Source organism: Anopheles gambiae, chromosome 2 (genome assembly GCF_943734735.2).
Source record: "Anopheles gambiae chromosome 2, idAnoGambNW_F1_1, whole genome shotgun sequence".
Classification (NCBI taxonomy): domain Eukaryota; kingdom Metazoa; phylum Arthropoda; class Insecta; order Diptera; family Culicidae; genus Anopheles; species Anopheles gambiae.
The window spans coordinates 39,918,683-39,936,832 of NC_064601.1; the positions used below are offsets into that span (position 1 = coordinate 39,918,683).

The 18,150-nt window shown below is 46.9% G+C and overlaps 3 protein-coding genes across 3 annotated transcripts; all 3 read left to right on the plus strand.

Moving 5' to 3' along the window:
- The first annotated feature begins 2,108 nt into the window (after window positions 1–2,108).
- Window positions 2,109–3,189, plus strand: LOC133391299 (uncharacterized). Its single transcript, XM_061644345.1, has 3 exons — window positions 2,109–2,391; window positions 2,761–2,834; window positions 2,915–3,189. The coding sequence occupies exons 1-3, from the start codon at window positions 2,371–2,373 to the stop codon at window positions 3,084–3,086; spliced, it is 267 nt and encodes an 88-aa protein (XP_061500329.1). The 5' UTR covers window positions 2,109–2,370; the 3' UTR covers window positions 3,087–3,189.
- A 1,375-nt stretch (window positions 3,190–4,564) lies between these two features.
- On the plus strand, window positions 4,565–6,315 carry LOC1274278 (toll-interacting protein). The gene is made up of 4 exons (XM_562476.4): window positions 4,565–4,735; window positions 5,204–5,329; window positions 5,407–5,784; window positions 5,860–6,315. The coding sequence occupies exons 1-4, from the start codon at window positions 4,694–4,696 to the stop codon at window positions 6,127–6,129; spliced, it is 816 nt and encodes a 271-aa protein (XP_562476.4). The 5' UTR covers window positions 4,565–4,693; the 3' UTR covers window positions 6,130–6,315.
- Window positions 6,316–6,602: 287 nt separating this feature from the next.
- On the plus strand, window positions 6,603–15,795 carry LOC5667400 (calcineurin-binding protein cabin-1). Its single transcript, XM_001688384.3, has 23 exons — window positions 6,603–6,801; window positions 6,900–7,013; window positions 7,089–7,742; window positions 7,807–7,978; window positions 8,049–8,150; window positions 8,227–8,407; window positions 8,472–8,658; window positions 8,735–8,991; window positions 9,065–9,233; window positions 9,310–9,612; window positions 9,697–9,859; window positions 9,929–10,085; window positions 10,159–10,296; window positions 10,367–10,645; window positions 10,718–11,059; window positions 11,152–11,325; window positions 11,399–12,422; window positions 12,502–12,756; window positions 12,824–12,987; window positions 13,059–13,521; window positions 13,597–14,170; window positions 14,234–15,401; window positions 15,481–15,795. Exons 1-23 carry the CDS (start codon window positions 6,712–6,714, stop codon window positions 15,647–15,649), a joined length of 7,299 nt encoding a protein of 2,432 aa, XP_001688436.3. The 5' UTR covers window positions 6,603–6,711; the 3' UTR covers window positions 15,650–15,795.
- Window positions 15,796–18,150: the final 2,355 nt, after the last annotated feature.

Sequence of the window (18,150 nt, forward strand, 5' to 3'; positions counted from 1 at the left end):
CACGGTTGCTAAACGAGCTTGCCAACGATCTTAATTTTAATTATTTATCAATTATTTCATTTGAGAAAGGTAAGAATTTCATTAATAATAATTGTAAGTAATAATAATTGTAATAATAATAATAACATCAATAATAATAATTATTTTTTTATAATTAATAATAATTAATATTATTATCGTAATTATCGTTATTATAATTAAAAATAATTATTATAATAATAAATAATAAATAAAAAATAAATAAAAATAATAATAATAATAATAATAATAATAACAATAATAAAAATAATAATAATAATAATAATAATAATAATAATAATAATAATAATAATAATAATAATAATAATAATAATAATAATAATAATAATAATAATAATAATAATAATAATAATAATAATAATAATAATAATAATAATAATAATAATAATAATAATTATTATTATTATTATTATTATTATTATTATTATTATTATAATAATAATAATAATAATAATAATAATAATAATTATTATTATTATTATTATTATTATTATTATTATTATTATTATTATTATTATTATTATTATTATTATTATTATTATTATTATTATTATTATTATTATTATTATTATTATTATTATTATTATTATTATTATTATTATTATTATTATTATTATTATTATTATTATTTTTATTATTGTTATTATTATTATTATTATTATTATTATTATTATTATTATTATTATTATTTATTGATGTAAAGGGCTAAACGAATTAAAATTACTGAAAACATATCAGTGTCAGATCTGTTACAGATTTAAAGATATTTAGAAGACAATGTTTCAGACAAACTAACTTTCTAACAAGGGAGATAAACTTTGATAGTCTTTTTGGGGTCAAGATATGGGTAAAATAAACAAGATAATTAAGGACGACGTATACGGTACAAAGGATAACATTAGTCAGCATTTGACGTTCGAAAGCTCTCTGTTCGAATGCCGTTTACTATCAATTGTTCTCTCAATTGTTTACATTTTACAGTTACTTATCCTACATAGCCCATTATTTATGCAAAAAAACGCCATTGATTGAAGGGTATTCGACACTCGACATTCGCATATCAGTTTCCAATTAAGTCTTCTTAGCACTATTTCGACCCCATACAATATATCGGTTAATCGCCACTTTTCGCACATCCATTACTTCCGAGGCGCCTCTGTTAGCGTCTGTCCAATCCAACCGTGCAATAATGGGAAGATTAAAAAACACATAATCCCCCAAACTGTTTGAACGCTAAGGTCCATCAACAAGCCTGGCCGGGCGGTTTCGGAGGTCACAACGTACAGATCGTACGGTCGGCTCTTTTTGCGATCATCGCCGCTGCGTTTGCGCTGCGATCATTTTCTTTTCTCGGCCTTTCCTCCAGCAGGAGGGAACCTTTCACCCCTTGTCTCACGCGCTTCTGCCCACTGATCTCGCGGGGTACGCGCGGTTTGCTTTCGCGCTTATTACGACGAGCTCCACTCGAAACCGGAAGGGAGGGCGAAATCAACATTATGTTTGGGCTCGCCGGTTTCTGCTACGATGGGTGGGCTATGAATTTCGGTGTACCCCTATGCCATGCATCTATTGCGCGAATGAGCACAAAAATGGAAATCAAAACCCGGCAGAAGGAAAGAATCCGATAGAGTACGTGAGAGAGAGAAAGAGAAAAAGAGAGAGAGATAAAGAGAGAGGGAGAGAGATTGCAGCTGGCAAGCACCGATCGCTGGAGATAACGTTGGATTTTGTTTATCTTTCGCCCTCCCATCGCTCAACCAACCGTACCCCACCCCACCGACCGTGTAGCCGGGAGGATAGGATGGATGGATGGATGGACAGGAAACCGGAGGGGCTGTGCCGCTCGCGAGGCCACCGTCCCATACCAAACCACCCGTGCGGGACGCGTGTGGACAGGCTTCAATCAGCCACCATAAGCATCGAGCTACACTCGATGTACCGTGCAGTCGGCTGGATTTGCCACCACCAGCCGACCCGGCCACTCCCGCGGCGTTGCAGGGCGTGGGGTGGGCACCGGCAGCATCGCAGCATTTCTCGCTGCCGATAGATAGATATTTAAAGATCGGTCGGTTTCAAAAACTGACCATAACTACCGCGATCAGCTGCGAGCACAAGCACGACACACCGCACACAGTGCAGGACCGAACCGGAACGGAAGACCGAACCGAACTCCAGTGCACCTTCAGCGATTACTTCTGACGGATACTCGCGATTTCAGTGTTGTGTTCAGTGTGGATTTGCAGTGGAAGTGCTTTAGTAGTGGAATTCTTTTTACGACTAATTTCATTTCGTTTCGTAGTACGCAAGCCAACCCTATTGCAAATATACATCATGAAAATGGCATCGAAAATTGTAAGTTACGGCGCCCGGTTAAGGTTTCAATTGTAGTGCCAATAATAGTTGTAATAAGTGAAAAGGATAGTGCATCTGAGGACATTAAATGGTGGAAAATGAACTTTAAAAATCGATCGTTCAAAGGGACAAAGCGCAAGTGTGCATGGAGAGTGACATACAATCATTTGTGTGGATATTGTGAACAATTGATGCAATTTTACATCTAAATTCAATTACTCAACCACCTGGACAATCACGCACCCCAGAGAACATACGTTTTGGTGTAGCTTTAAGTGCATCCTTACGTGTATCCTCAAAAGCCCATTATCATTTGATAATACAACACTAACACTAAAGTTGCACTACTGCTCTGCTTCTTTCGGACAGGTATTTGCCCTAGTATTCATCATGGCCATGGTTGTGTCTGCCTTTAACGCACTGCCCGTTCCGGATCACGCCAAGTGAGTATGCACGTGATCTGCGTAACACCGCGCGTACTAATCGATGGAGCTTTTCGTGTTTCCATATGTATTGTACACAGGATACGCATCCACGTGCCGATTAAGCATCACACCCATCTGCATACGAAAACCGTAGTCAAAACGGTACATGTGGGCATCCCGGTGAAGAACGTCAAGCCGCACGAAGAGGAACACGGTTGGGAGTATGGTAAGAAGAAGAAGGGCGCCTCCAGCTATCTGTCCTACATCTAAACAGCGGCAACGATAGCACACCCATCGAATGTGCGTGTGCACTTTAGGCGTTTCGAACCAAAAAATAGAATTATTAATAAATTGTAGGTACTAATAGGTGAAACTGTTTTGTTTAGTGATGTAATCAATGAAAGAAAGCGTAATATTTTAGGCACTGGTAGGTATTAAAAAACTTAATTTAGTAAAACTTGGAATGGAAATAAAGATAGGATGCTATTTTTGGAATTGATTTTAATACAGTTTTGAACCATCCATGATTTGGACATTATTTCTATTTTTTGCATTACCTATATACGCGGGCATATTATTCTACGTAATGGTAACTAGGAAAAACATTGGCAATGATTTTGGCATACACTGCTGAGGTAGATTTCATTGCTCTACATCTCATCTGTGTAGGTGAAGTGTACCGGTCTGGTGGTACAGACGTCAACTCGTACGACTTATCAAAATGCCCTCATGGGTTCAAGCCCTGAATATGGACTGAGATATGGACTCTCTTTTAAACTCTCTAAATCATATTCGTAAGGAGAATGCTTAGAAGAGAAGTTGGCACCCCATGTCTGTAACAGGACTGTAAAGGAAGTGCAATAGTAACGAGCTGTATGAGCTGTCTGGCTGTCTAACCAATTCGCATTGCATAGGCAAACCTAGCCCAATGGCACATACTGCGGTGAAAAGATGTCGTGCAGAAGTTCTGTTTAAGAGTCAACAGATGACGGAGGTGTCGGACTATTCTCCAGGAAGCTTAGACCACCAAGGTGATATAGCATCTGAGGAATAAATAAGTAACCACATGGTTCCTACGCAGAGAAGTGAATGTAGCGATGGATCAAAATAGCAGTAAAAATCACGATAAAAAAGCAATAGCAATAACGGAGAATACGTTCCGTATGGGAATCGATCAGCATCCGCCCTTACAAGAATCATAGTGAAGAAGAGCAGAAAGTGAGCTTGATCTGAATAATAAAAGAGTACTTACCGCTAAAGAATGTTATCCCTTGTCTGTTATCTTGTTGTCACAGATTGTATCAGATGCAAGAACCAGTAGACAATATGCCTTCATAAGTTCACGGATTGTTGCTTCCTGTCGTTATGCCAAACTCCTTCATAACAACAGGCTCAGTTTGTTCAATATTTATGAGTTCTATTAAAAGGTTTAATTGCTAAAACACCAAAGTCGGTTATTGGATGAGAACTATGAACACAATCACTTAACCAAGGAGGCAAGTACTACAGTCCGAATTCAATAATAACACAATTTCTACCTTAACCAAATCACAACCGATTTCTGCAATTCGTTATCTAGAGTATAAAAAACACACCTTTTATAATATAAACCACGCAAACCAGTTAATTTATCAATTTTTTCACTCACCCTATGTTTTGCGCCAAAAGTTGGTTGTTTGTTTCTGATGTTTACTTCACTCAGTTGTCACACCAGAATCCAATATGGCGAATGAGGGAAAGCCCGCTGTTGACCCGACCTGGCAGATGCCGTCTCTTTCGTGCCATATCTGTAAATCCAGCTGGCGGTGGTGTTGTATTTTTGTTGATAGCAAGTGAAAAAAAGACCTGTGTTTACGGACTTTGCTTTGTCCCTAGCCATGGAGGAAGTGACGCCAAGATCTAACGAACACTGGAAGCGGGTAAATTGCCTAAATATCGATATCTTTCTTGTCGCACCCCCTGCACCCTTGCCGTACGCAGCGGTTTTGGGGAGGGCAGCATTCTACCCCCTATCTATCTACGTCGTTCTTTATCAGCGATAAAAAAATGTAATTTGTACACATTGTTGATATGATTCATGTTCCAACTGGGCTGTGTAGGACCGTTTCGTTAAAGGCTAGACTGATCTTATGCAAAACGTGCAATCTCAAACACAAAGTGCCGTGATTCCACTTAGTCTCTGTGCTTTGTAATTGTTGCGGTGTTGCTCGTTGGTGACAAGAAACCTTTCAAATGCATCTCACCGCAGGTGGGAATGACTTGCAGTGTAGCTGGAACATACTTCTGGAAAAGCATTACACTATCACGTTGCTCCCGATTCTACCTTTGCAGGGCAGCATTTTTACGGCCGGGTGTAATCTAGAACCTTCTGTTTGTTTCATTTGCAGGCTTATCTTGGACCGCTGCCGGATGAGTTTTTGCGTGTTACGACAGCGCAAGACATTCAGGAGGTATCGGACAGGCAGGCCGCACTGGCCCTTCAAAGTTACCACAATACGTACACGCCCCATATGGTAAGTACGCCCATACACGAATGTTCACACTGTACCCAATTTGTTTCTCATTTCTCGCACACCTCCATCTACCGTAGGCTCCGAACTTTGTCGGACGCCTGAGCATCACCATCGCGCAGGCGAAGCTGGTGAAAAACTACGGCATTACCCGGATGGATCCGTACGTGCGTCTGCGGGTGGGCCACTTTGTGTACGAAACGCAGACGGCACCGAACGGTGGTCGCAATCCACGCTGGAATCGGGTCATACACTGTCAGCTGCCGGCCGGCGTCGACACGATTGCGCTCGAGATCTACGACGAGTGTAACTTTTCGATGGACGAGTTGATTGCCTGGGCCGAAATTCGTATCCCCCAGTCGGTGCTGAGGGGCGAAACGCACGAAGACTGGTATCCGCTGAGCGGTAAGCAGGGCGAAGGGCTGGAAGGTAGCCTCGACATGGTGATGAGCTTTAATGTAAGTAGTAGGGAAAGCGAGGAGATTTCATGCATCAGCTTCGAGCTCATTGGATCTTTTTTTCCCCCTTTCCAGAACATGGTCGTCCAACCGCGCATGATACAGACCAATGCACCGGTCGTGTTGGTACCGAATGTGGCCACCGGTACCCCGATGCCTGTGTTCGTGGCACCGAACCAGCCGCAGGTAGCCCGACCACCGCCTCCAGTGCTGACGGACGACGATCTGACGCGCATACACGAGATGTTCCCGCAGGTCGACAAGGAAGTGATTAAATCGGTCGCCGTGGCCAACAATCAAGACCGCGATGCAGTGATTAATGCCCTGCTGCAGATGAGTAGCTAGATTGCTCGGAACGCTTGGAGTTTGGAGGAATATGATGGTGCGCTTATTATCGGGCAGGAGGCATTTTCAGTGGCGCCGCGTGAGCATGTTTATTGAACCTTCCAATATATTTTTGTTGTTTATGTTAATATTTACGAGCGCTTCTAACTGTATTTAATAAATTTACGCTAGACTTACACCTTCCAATGGAAATTTGTGTCTCATTGTTTTATGATCCCACAGGCGAATGTCAGCCAAAAGGCCCAACGCTTCTATAAAACTAATTTAAAAATAAATAAATAAAATTGCTTTATGTTAAATTGATGACAGCAAGAAAGCTTTTGAATAAAATGTGGTTCACGATTTACGTTTCAAAGCTAAACGTACCGCAAATCCGATCGTTTTCGACATTTGTAGCGTTCCGTGTAGAAAAGCTGTCACACTTTTTGCGCTCATTATCCGTCACCTTAAGTTGGCAGTGACAAGCGGTGTTTTTTTTTGCAAAAGGGTCACCGAAGGCATGTAAACAAAGTCGCTTTTGCCGCCATCGCAAACTCGGGCAGTCACGCGAACGAACGAATCATAAGATAAATCCATTTAGAAATGATTCGGATTTCAGCACTAAACGAGGAAGAATCCGACGAGGATAGCAATGGATTCGATACGGAGTTAATAGTGACGAAGGAAGCAGAGGTAGGTGAAGTGCATCGTTTGTTTACACTCCCCGCGGCGGGTGTGTTTCCGCCAGCATCATCGGCATCACCTTCAGTGTAACTTTCTTCTCCTTCTAGGAAACCATTGCCATCTCGGAGTATGTGCGCGCCCTGCAGATGAAAAATGAGAACAAGCAGCAAGATGCGCTGGAGCTGCTGCTGGAGCTGTTGGACACTCAAGTCATCAACGATGTATGAGCCGCCGGGCGTACGAAGCCGCTTGGAACCGCTTTCAAAACACAAAACACCCCATTTGTATCGTTCTAGGTCGCCTCCACCCAAACGGACAGCAAACTGTTTGCGGTGAAGTACAACTGCTACCGCAACATTGGGCTGATCTACGAAGAGCAGGGCAACGACCGGCTCGCCATCGAGTTTCTCATGAAGGCGATGGATCTCGACGAGACGGATGTGTACACCATGTCCCGGCTGGCGCGCATGGCACTGAAGACGGGCCATCTGCAGATATCGAAGCTGTATTTCGAAAAGTGTCTCAAGCGCAACCCAAATCACTGGCCCAGCATGGAGGGGCTGCTGCGCGTGTTTTGCAGCGCCTCGAACGTGGTGGAAGCGTACGGATGGGCCAGCCAATGCCATCGGAAGGATGGCCGCAACAAGCTGTACGTGGATGTGCTGCGAGCGATCAGGGAACGGTTTAAATCCACCCTTCCATATCTGGATACCGTGTTCACCGTGCCACCGGTGTTTGATTTCACCGAGGCGGAGAAACAACGACCACTGGCCCGTGCGTTGGAAACGTTCGATGAGCTGTTCAAACCGTGCCACCCGGCAGAGGAGCCGGTGGACATTACCGCCATGCCGGAGACGCTTAAAAATGTGCTGAAAATCGATGATCTCAGTTTCGAAACGATCGGCAATGCGTTGGTGCAGGTGAACTGTCTTATGGAGGAGCTCGATCTGGTAAGATGTGTAGCATAATCTTTTTTTATGTTTCTCTCATACATGACTTTTATCTTTTGCATAGAAATGTGTATTTATAGTTGACACGGACGCACTGTTCTGCGAACATCGGAAGGAGCAACCGGAACCTATGGAAGATGATGTGGAAATGGCACCGCTACCGACCGAATCTGCCGCTGATGTATCGACTGCAAAGGACGACAATCGAATGGAAACGGAAGAGGATGAATTGTGTGGTGAGTGCTGAGAGCCGGAGCAAGCATAATGTGCCCAGCATTTGACACCATTTTACACATTTTGTTGCAGAAGAAGCTAACGATGCGAATGGTGCCGGGGGTGCAGTGAAAAGTAACGATGAAACCAATGGTAATGGTACATCAGCTGCTGATAGTGCTGATTCCGGAGTCGGTAAGACGAGTTGATAGGTGCAAACGATGCGTAGTGTATTATACTATAAACAATCATGTTTCCATCCACTGCACAGATGCCAACGAGCAGGCCAAAAACAAGGCACGGCGACGGGGCTCGGAGCTAAAAATTCTGGAGCAATGGGGATGGCACAAAAATCGCCGCTCGACCCGAAAGAAGAGCGTACAGGAGGTGAATGATCCGGTCGACGCTACGGTGGACTCATTCTTCAAGCAGGCCGTGAAACAGCACCTTTCGTAAGTGCGCTGTGTGCCCTTTCTTGCAGCAATTTCGCAAAATAATTGCGCATTTTTTCTGCAGGGAGGAACTACAATTCAAAGATTCGCCTTTCACGGTGGAAGAGGAAAAGGAGCTAAAAAGGGAAACGGTAAACAAGCAGGAAGAAGGAAATCGAACCGGCTCACCTAAAGAACATGTCCAACAGATTACTACACAGCTGGACTTTTGCAGTGAATGTGATTTGCATAACTTTATCGCCGAAATGAAGGTAATATTGCAATGTTTCATTCACTGGCGGGACTGTTAATTCTTACACACACACACACACTTTTTATATCGCTCAGAAAAACGACATCGACGTGTACGCGTTAATGTACGGATTTTTAGCTCACGTTTCTAAATCTTGGGGTGTTGCGATGAAGCCAGAACTCCGCACACTGTACCTGAAGGTACACTCGTTCTTTGTGGAGTTTACCGATTACGATGCATGGAATCAACTGTCCGAGGAGCGGCTGGAAGTGATCTTTCAAATCACGCTGTTTCATCTGGAACTGAAGCTCGATGCAGGGTTGGCAAAGTGTCGTGAGGAGGATACAAACAGGTATGTTAGGGTGTAACGACATCGAAATTAGTAAAATGGCATGCCAATGTTTCAATGCTCCAATCCTTTCCAGTGTGTTTGATCAATTCGACGAGGAAGTATTCCATCGCTGCCGTTTCTATGTGGACAGTTTACCCAATCTGCAAATCGTGATGCTGTATCGCATTCGACTGCTGTGGATTGCCTACATTCTGGATTGCAGTATGCAAAAGTTTGATTTAGCTTTAGATAACCTTTATACGGTAAGAAATTCTCGATACCATTTGTAGATTTTTTTTACGCTGAACCTTTCATCCACGGCAATTGTAACTTTTACAGATTCAAGAGCTCGTCGAATCGTCGGATGGTTCACGCGTAGAGTTAAGCTTTCCAAATCAGAAGGCAAACACGCGCATCAGCAGCAGCTCGGTCCGTGAGCTGATCGGCGAAACTGAACGGAAGCTACGCATCGAGCGCGTTAAGCGTCACTACGATGCCGGGGAACATGAGCAGGTGGTTGATATCTTGAAGGATACCTTACGCTACTACACATCGGTTGGCAATCCAAATGAAACGATTCTCAGCCTCACCATTCAAATGCAAATGCTGCTGGAATCGCTCTGGAATATGGCGGAAATGGAGGTAACACGCGTGATTGCTCTTTATATGCAATCAACGATTGGTAACGATATTTACCCTTCTCTTTCGCGCTATTTCTAACTTCAGGAATGTTTTCTCTGGTCGGAAAAATCGTTCACCTACTCTGTCCAGCAGTTTATTACTGCCCCGGTACAGCACGACAGCAAAATGTCGCGAATGTGGGCGAATAATATTAACTTTGCGCTGCTGTACATCGAGTCCATCATCAAGCAGGAAGGGGTGGTGATGAGTGCGTGTTGCGGGGCTCTCTAAATAGTGACGGGTTTTGTTAAACAATCATACCTTTGTATTCTTTCAGTTGATATACTGGGCAAAAATCTATCGCGTCTCCTTCAATCGTTGCATCGTTTGCTCACCCATCAGCTGGACCCGAGCGGTGAGAAGAACTACACCGCCCAGCTATGTCTCATCGAATGCTGGAGAGCGTGGATCGTTCTTTACTACATCTTGGAAAGGTATTGCGGTCAAAGGCTGCGGACAGCTAATTGTACACTGTCATTTATGCAAACCCTCACCCTGCTTTTACAGACAAGACGATATGGACAGTTCGGTTAAGCTAAATCGTACGCCGGCAATAGCCGATCAAAGTGGAGCGTTAGAATTGGAGCCAGAGCGTTTGTGCAATTCGATCATGATGTGTTTCGTTGCTCATGAGTTGCTCGGAAAGTAAGAATCGCCCGGGAGTGGTTAAATCCTGCTTTTATTGCATTCGCGTATTTATTTTCTCGCCGCACAGGAAAAACTGGTGCTCCAAGGGCGACAGTGGACTGCTGTTTCACACACTCGACGTCGTGGTACCCAAAATTCGTTCACCAATGCTGGAACCTTTCCGCGAGATTTTAAACGAATATCTCGAACAGGTGACGTACTGCCTGTACGGATATCCGCAAAAAAGACCTCGGCTCCGGCACATACAAGATCACTGCGCTGCACAGGTATCGCTTACCTGGGAGCGTGCTATTCAACTGTTTGATCTCTATCGACCCGACCGACTGCCCGATTTTAATTCCTACAAGTATGTGAGCGGCGTGTGGGGTCGGTGATTGTATTAAGCGGGTTCAATATAACTATTCACATTAAATTCCAGGCTAGAATCGATCTCAACCGACATGGAAGCGCTGCTGCAGCGCATCATTCTGCTGATACCGAGCGATATCAATATGATGAAACTGTCCCGGCCCATATCGGAGTTCATCGATGGCAAGGGCAACACGCTGCCCGAGGGCGCGAACATTTTGCAGAGCGAAGTAAAGCCAATCTTCTATCTGCTGGCTGATTTCTACTTCAAAACTCAGGACTTTACCCGGGCGATCAAGTACTACGTGATGGATCTGGCCCTGGAACCAGCGCGGTTCGATTCCTGGGCAGGCATATCGCTGTCCAAGGCGAGCAAAATTGAAACGAAGCTCAACTCAACGGAAGTAATACCGTAAGTGGCAGGGAAACGCTTGTGCAAAAACGAAGCGGTGTATGTGTGTGTGTAACCAGCGGTGTATGTGTGTGTGTGTCTTATTGTTCCAGATTGCAGGAATTTCTAGACGAAACTGACAACGGGATGAAGTGTTTCGATCAGTGCCTGCAGCTGAACGAAGAAGACTCGCAGCTGTGGATCGAGTACGGTTCCTTCGCGTACAACATTCATTCGTTCTGTTCCCGCAGCCTCAAGCTGCTGAGTGACACACTGTCCATGGAAAGGTACATTATTCGCACTGATAAAATGACGTAGCACTGCCTAACTGACCCCTTTGTGGATCCTCTTCCATCACAGCTTCGCGCTGGTAGAAACGCACAAGGAGCGCTGTCTCGATATAGCATTCACGTGCTTCAATAAGGTAAGCCTGATCAAGCTGTGCGCGGCCGGAGACGGCATCGATGAACAGCAGCAGCTGCAACCGAACCAGGACAATGGGCCGAACCACGAGGACGAAATCTGGCTGCATCACTACATGCTGGGCAAGATAGCGGAAAAGAAGAAGGAACACCCGGCCGTCTATCTGACCCACTACCTCAAGTCGGCCAAATATCTGTACGAGTGTAATGCGACCTATCCGATCAAGATCAATCACAGCAGCCCGTCCCAGCTGGCGATCGAAGCGCTGGAGATATTTTACCGCATCAACGCGGCCATCATGAAGTACGTGGAGCAGCACTCGCCGATAAACAAGAAAACGTCGCGGCTGTTTCTGCGCACGCTGAAGGAGCTGTCCACCAGTCCGTTCGCGGTGAATCGTGCCAAAATTAACGAAACCATGCTCAAGCGAAAGATCTCGCCAAACGGTGGCAATGCGGGAGGACCGGTCGAAATGGACGTTTCGGTTGCATCGCCGAAGGTGGGCAAGTCGGGTGAAACAACAACAGCAGCAGTGCAACCCGATGGGGCATCGAACGCGCCTACAACAGTCGACGAAGGTGACAAAGCACCGATACAACAGGCGGGTGGTACTACTCCAACGCTAAACAGTCCGAAACCGGTCGAAACACAACCGGCAACGGATGATGTGCTAGTGGTGGAAGATGAGAATGTACCTTCACCGGCCACCACTGGTGCGAATCCGCCTCCTCCAGCGGGCCGCATGCTCGAACACATCCGGGTGGAGGAGCTGAAACAGCTGGGCGATCCGCAAAACCCGGCGCTGCGCCGCGGATCCCAGGAAAGCGCAATTACGTCCACAACGACCACCACTACGACCACGACTAGCACGTCCTCGTCGAGCAGCGATTCGTCCGACAGTGATACGGATTCGTCGTCCGACTCGGACAGTGATAGCACCTCGACGGATGATGAGCTTATTGTACGTAATGCAAAGCAACAGACGAACTTCTTCGGCAAAAAGTACTAACGGCGCATTTGAATCATTCTCACCATTTTAGAACCAACAAACGATCAGCCCCGCGCAGAGGGATACCATCTTCAAGCTGTGCATTAAGAACCTGGAAGAGTGCATAACGCGCTTCCCCGAGCACTACAAATCGATGTACCGGCTCATACATCATTTCATGCATGCGCCCGGTGCGACTAAGTCGTTCGAAAGTGCCCGCCAGCTGCTGCTCGGCACGTATCGTACCACGCTCGGCAATCAAATACCTGGACTGTTTACCGAACGGAAGACGACCAACTTTTTCAATGTAAGATCGCACCGTACGCTTGAAGTAGTGGGTGAGCTTTAAATGTACCGTCTCGATCCATTTACAGGGTTTGTGGCGTATTCCTGCATCGGATATCGATCGGCCGGGTAACTTTGCCTCACACATCTCGAAATGCGTTATCGTGCTGATGGAAACGTTGAAAGAATTTTCCGAGCATGAAGTGCTGCTGGAGTTGGCACTTCAATTGCAGCGCACACCGGAACCGGACAAGTAAGTGACATGGTCCACCATCTCCATTTGACCCACTGCTAATGCGAGTGTTTCCCCCTTTTTCCGGATAGGAAATATTTAAATGACTTTGAGCGGAAAGAGTTAGTCCAGCAGGCGATACTGTTCTGTGTGCAGGTGTATCGCAGCATATTGAAGAAAGCGTCCGACGGGCACAACGATGCCGAGCTGCTCTCGCTAATGGTCGACGTGTACAAGGCGTACCGGAAGATCATCAAGCACATGCAGTCCAAGGAGCCGCTGTTTGCGACGGTACTGATCGACGCGTACCGAGCGTTCATTAGCGACAAGGGCCTCAAACTGCCGGACAATGCCAGCCTGCTCGATTTGGCCGTAAAGCTCTGCACGTACGAAATCAACTACCGAAAGACGCAGGAAAAGCAGCAAAATGCGGCCAGTGGCACAGGGGCTGGAGGGGCGGGTGCTTCAGGCAATGGTGGCAATGGTTCGAAGCAGACGCTCACCAGTGGCGAACTTCCTGCAACAATGATCGTACCGATGCAGCCCATATCTGCGGTAAGAGAGGCTCGGCTATCCTTTTTTACTGTGATACATAAAAAACTCGCCTTTTTGTTACTTTACCTGCAACAGAATTTTATTCCCGGGCTGACGAAACAGAACAGACGCTTGGGTGGGACCAAATCCAGTGCGGTCAACCCTTCGCTGCCCGCAGCAGCATCCACCATCGTTACATCGTCGAGCGTGGAACAGACGGTTGTTCAGCAGCAAGGCTATTCCGGTCCATCGGGGCAATACGCTCGAAGCAGCGTGTCCAGCATGATGTCAGAGCTTTCGTCCCGTGTAACCATCACGCCAATCATGCACGATGCCGCAGCAACCTCGACCGCCGGTGCCAGCGGCTCTAAAATCACCTCCTCCGCTGCCAGCACAATGCCGACGATGGGAGGCGCGTCAACGACCACCACAACGAAATCGATGGCATTCTCCGCAACGTCCCCGAACGAACTGCTTCTACCGATGCCGACCGGTTCGACTGCTCCGTTGCCAGCGGTCAGTGCACTAGCGCAACAATTGCCTGCTTCATCGTCGACCACCAATCCTGCCGCCCTGTTTCAACAGTATCTTAAGCTCTTCAGTACAATCCCAAACATCGCATCACTCGGTACCAATCCAATGATGACTGCCGCCCTGAACGAGTATTTGAGTAAGTTGAGCAGTTACGCGCGCACATTGCACTCATTTTCATAACATTTTCTTCTATGCACAGCTACGTTGAAAATGCAAAAACAGGCAGTGTCGATGTCCCCCAATACCGATCGGAGCACTTCTACGCCCTCTCCACTGCCTCCATTGCCGGCCGGGCTGCAGAAAGGAATGGTTGGAAAGGATTATCAACCGCCAGCAGCTGGTGGAAGTAAAAAGACTTCCGGTGGCAAATCAGCTGCCAGCAGTACGATCACTTCCATTAACCTCGATCAACTGCCACAGCAGCAGCAGCAGCACCAGCCGCACCAGCAGCACCAGCTTGCCACCATTACGCTCACTCCGATGTCCACGCTGACGGGCACACTGCCAACGAAGAAGGATGCACGCGTGTCCTCACCGTTCGGTAGCGCGTCGCAGCGCGTTTCCTCACCATCGCCGATCCTTACCATTACCCCATCGGAGGGACCAATACCGGCACGGCACAAGGAGCAGGCGGGAAGCCGCAAAACGAAGGGCAAGGGTAAAGCGGGTAACGCCGCGGGCCAACAGTCGCGCCCGACACCGTACAGCAGACCGGTGCACTCGCATCAAACCGCCATCTCGCAGCTCGGCGTGCCCGGCCTGTCGATCGAACCCGTCCTCGTGCAACCTCCAATGGCAGGCGGCAGTAAACCAGCCACCGGGGTGAACGTCAACCGAACGGATAAAACGCTCCCCACCGCCGCCGGGCTGGGTGTCGGGGCCGGATCCTTGCCAAAGGATTTGCTAGCGTCCTATGCGGAGCTGCTGCAAAAGTATCCCACCATGGCACGCTCGCTGCTGATGAGCATGAAAGGCGGTGACCGTACCACGCAGCAAACGGCAACGGGTGGTGGTGGTGGTGGCGGTGGCCGAAAGCAATCGGCAAAGCAATCGAACAAAGCCTCCAGCACCAATACGATGGCGATGCAGGCCGCAATGGTGAGTATGGCAGCAGCAGCAGCAGGTACTGGGGCTGGTGGTAGTAGTGGTTCCGGTCCGATCGGTCCAGCAGGAGGAAGTCGTTTCACTGCTAGTCCCACCACCACGACGGGTGGCATGCCAAGAATCAGTGCAACGATCACACCAGTAGCGTCGGGAGCATTCCAAGCCGACGGTTACAGCAGAGGGGCGAAGCCGGCGATCGGTAGCGGCAGTGGTGGTGCTGGAAGATCCTCTCCGTCGATGGCGGCGCATACGATGGGCGTTGGGTAAGGGATTAACTATTAAATTGCAGTTCGCTCTTTCCTATTTGCTCTTAATGGATCTTCTCCCGGTCTTTTTCCTAAGGCCCAGCCAGCAGCAAGCGAAAACTTTACAGCAAAAGCTAGCCGAGCGACAAAAGGCGAACAAAGCGCGCGAAAGTGAAGGTGCCACCGGTCCGAAGCAGGGTCCCCCATCGTCCAACACCAAACCCAAACCGATGGATGATCCGGACGACGTGATCGTGCTGGAATGATCGTTACTGGATCATGCCGCGCTACCAAAGAGCGGCTTGATTCCTGATCAATGATACACGTGATCGCTCGATTGTTTGCATTTATCATAATATAGTGCTTAGTAAGAAGCTCGCAGAAACTGCCAATAAACATTATTTAAACTGTACGATTTTGCAACGGTTTTCTATTTTCTTACCCTTTTGAGAAAATTCTCGCTGGTACATAAGTAACATCAAGCGTTGGTTCGAAAGCTACGCCAGAAACTCACCGTGATTAACAGCCAACGGAGTCAGCCTATCCCGTGGCTCAAACTGGACCGGTGAAAGTGTGTAGCAGCACACCCGCGCACCCGGGGGACACCCGCTTGTTCTACAGGAGATTGAAGGAGGCACGGAGCGGATTTGCTCCTAAAAGCGCAATGTGCCGAGATGTGGGAGGAAATCGCCTGACAGGAGAGCGGGAGGTGATCGAAAGGTGGAAGTGCTACTTCGAAGGACACCTAAATGGAGCGCAGGTAGGAGAGGCTGGAGTAAGTGGCAGAACAAGGCAACCACCACAGCAACAGCACAGCAGTAACACCAGCGACAACATTGGTGCCGACGACGAGGTGCCCCCGCCATCTTTGGATGAAATTGCCAGCCCCATCAAGCAGCATAAGAGCAATAAGTCTGCTGCCAGCGATGGACTGGTGGCCGAGCTCTTCAAGATGGCGCCGGAGAGGCTTACCGTCGAAATGAATCGGCTGATCGTGAAAATCTGGGAGCAGGAAGAACTACCGGAAAAGTGGAAGCTGGGTGTCATTCATCCAGTCTACAAAAAGGGCGACAGGCTGGATTGCTCGAACTTTCGAGCCATCACAGTCCTGAATGCCACCTACAGTCTGTTCTGCAGACTTACGCCCCTTGCTACCACCGACCAATTTTTCACTCTACGGCAGAAAGTGACCTCCAGAAGGGCCGAGAGCGCTAGTTCCCTATGCACCACCTGTTCATCGGCTTTAAGGCGGCCTACAACACCATAGACTGGAATGAGCTATGGAACATCATGCAGCAGTACCACTTACCTGGGAAGTAGATCCGGATGTTAGAGGCCACCATTAATGGGATGCAGTGTCGGAATCGTTCGTATCTCACAGGAGTCTGAGGCAAGGTGACGGACTCTCCTGTCTGCTCTTCAAAGCGCGGGGCGAGACAACAACATCCGTGGTACGATCCTCTACCGGTCTCTCCAATTTCTTAGCTTCGTGGATGACATCGACATCATCGGCAGGCCAACAGCGAAAGTGTGTCAGGCGTACACCCGACCGATGGCATCCCTGCCTGTGTTTTGAAAAAATGTGGCAATACCCTCACTCCTATTCTCACTCGTCTTTTTTCTCGCTCGCTTAGTGTAGGGATTTTTCCTAGTCAATGGAAACTAGCTTGGCTTGTTCCCATTTATAAGAAAGGTGACCGCACACTAGCATCAAACTACAGAGGCATTTCTATTATTTGTGCGTGTTCTAAAATCCTCGAGTCAATTGTCCATTTATCTGTAATGCCTTGTGTAAAAAATTATATTTCTGCGGAACAACACGGCTTTATGCCCAATCGCTCAGTGTCCACCAACCTAATGTGTTTTTTGTCTTCTCTATATCACTATCTGTCTAGTGGTAAGCAAGTAGACACTATCTATACCGATTTCAAAGCGGCATTTGACAGTATACCTCTATCATTACTTGTTGCTAAGCTTCGAAAACTAGGTTTCGGTGGCTCTATATTGCCGTGGTTCAACTCCTATCTTGAGAATCGTTCATATGCAGTTAAAATCTGTGGCTCTTTCTCTGAATGTTTTCTTAGTTCTTCGGGTGTCCCTCAAGGTAGTGTCCTTAGTCCCTTACTGTTCATTCTCTTCCTCAATGACTGTACTTCGATCCTTCCTCCTAACGACTTCTTGCTATATGCGGATGACGTTAAAATTTTTTTTTTTTCTTCCTGTATCTTCTACAGCTGATTGTCTAGTCCTTCAATCCTGGCTCTGTAAATTCTCTACATGGTGTGCTTCTAACGGTTTAGTCCTGTGTCCTGAAAAATGTTCTGTCTTGTCTTTCTTCCGATCTTCTACAAGTATAACTCATGCTTATAGTGTCTGTGATGCCCCTATTCCCCGTGCGTCCTTGTCTAAGGATCTTGGCGTCTTCTTTGACCCGAGTCTTTCTTTCAAGGAGCACACGGACTATGTCATCAACAAGGCCAACAAAAGTCTTGGTTATATTTGTCGCATGTCCACTGAAATTCGTGATCCTTTTTGTCTTAAGTCCCTTTATTGTTGTTGGGTCCGTTCCGTACTGGAATATGCCTGTGTCATCTGGTCTCCTGTTCAACTATCTCTGATCCAAAGGATTGAGAGGATCCAGAGACGTTTTACAAGGATCGTATTTCGTAGGTCGCTGGGTCATCACTCTATTCCGCTTCCTTCGTATGACGATAGATGCACTTTATTAGGCCTTGCCAAGTTGGAGCACCGCCTCTCGGTCGCTCAG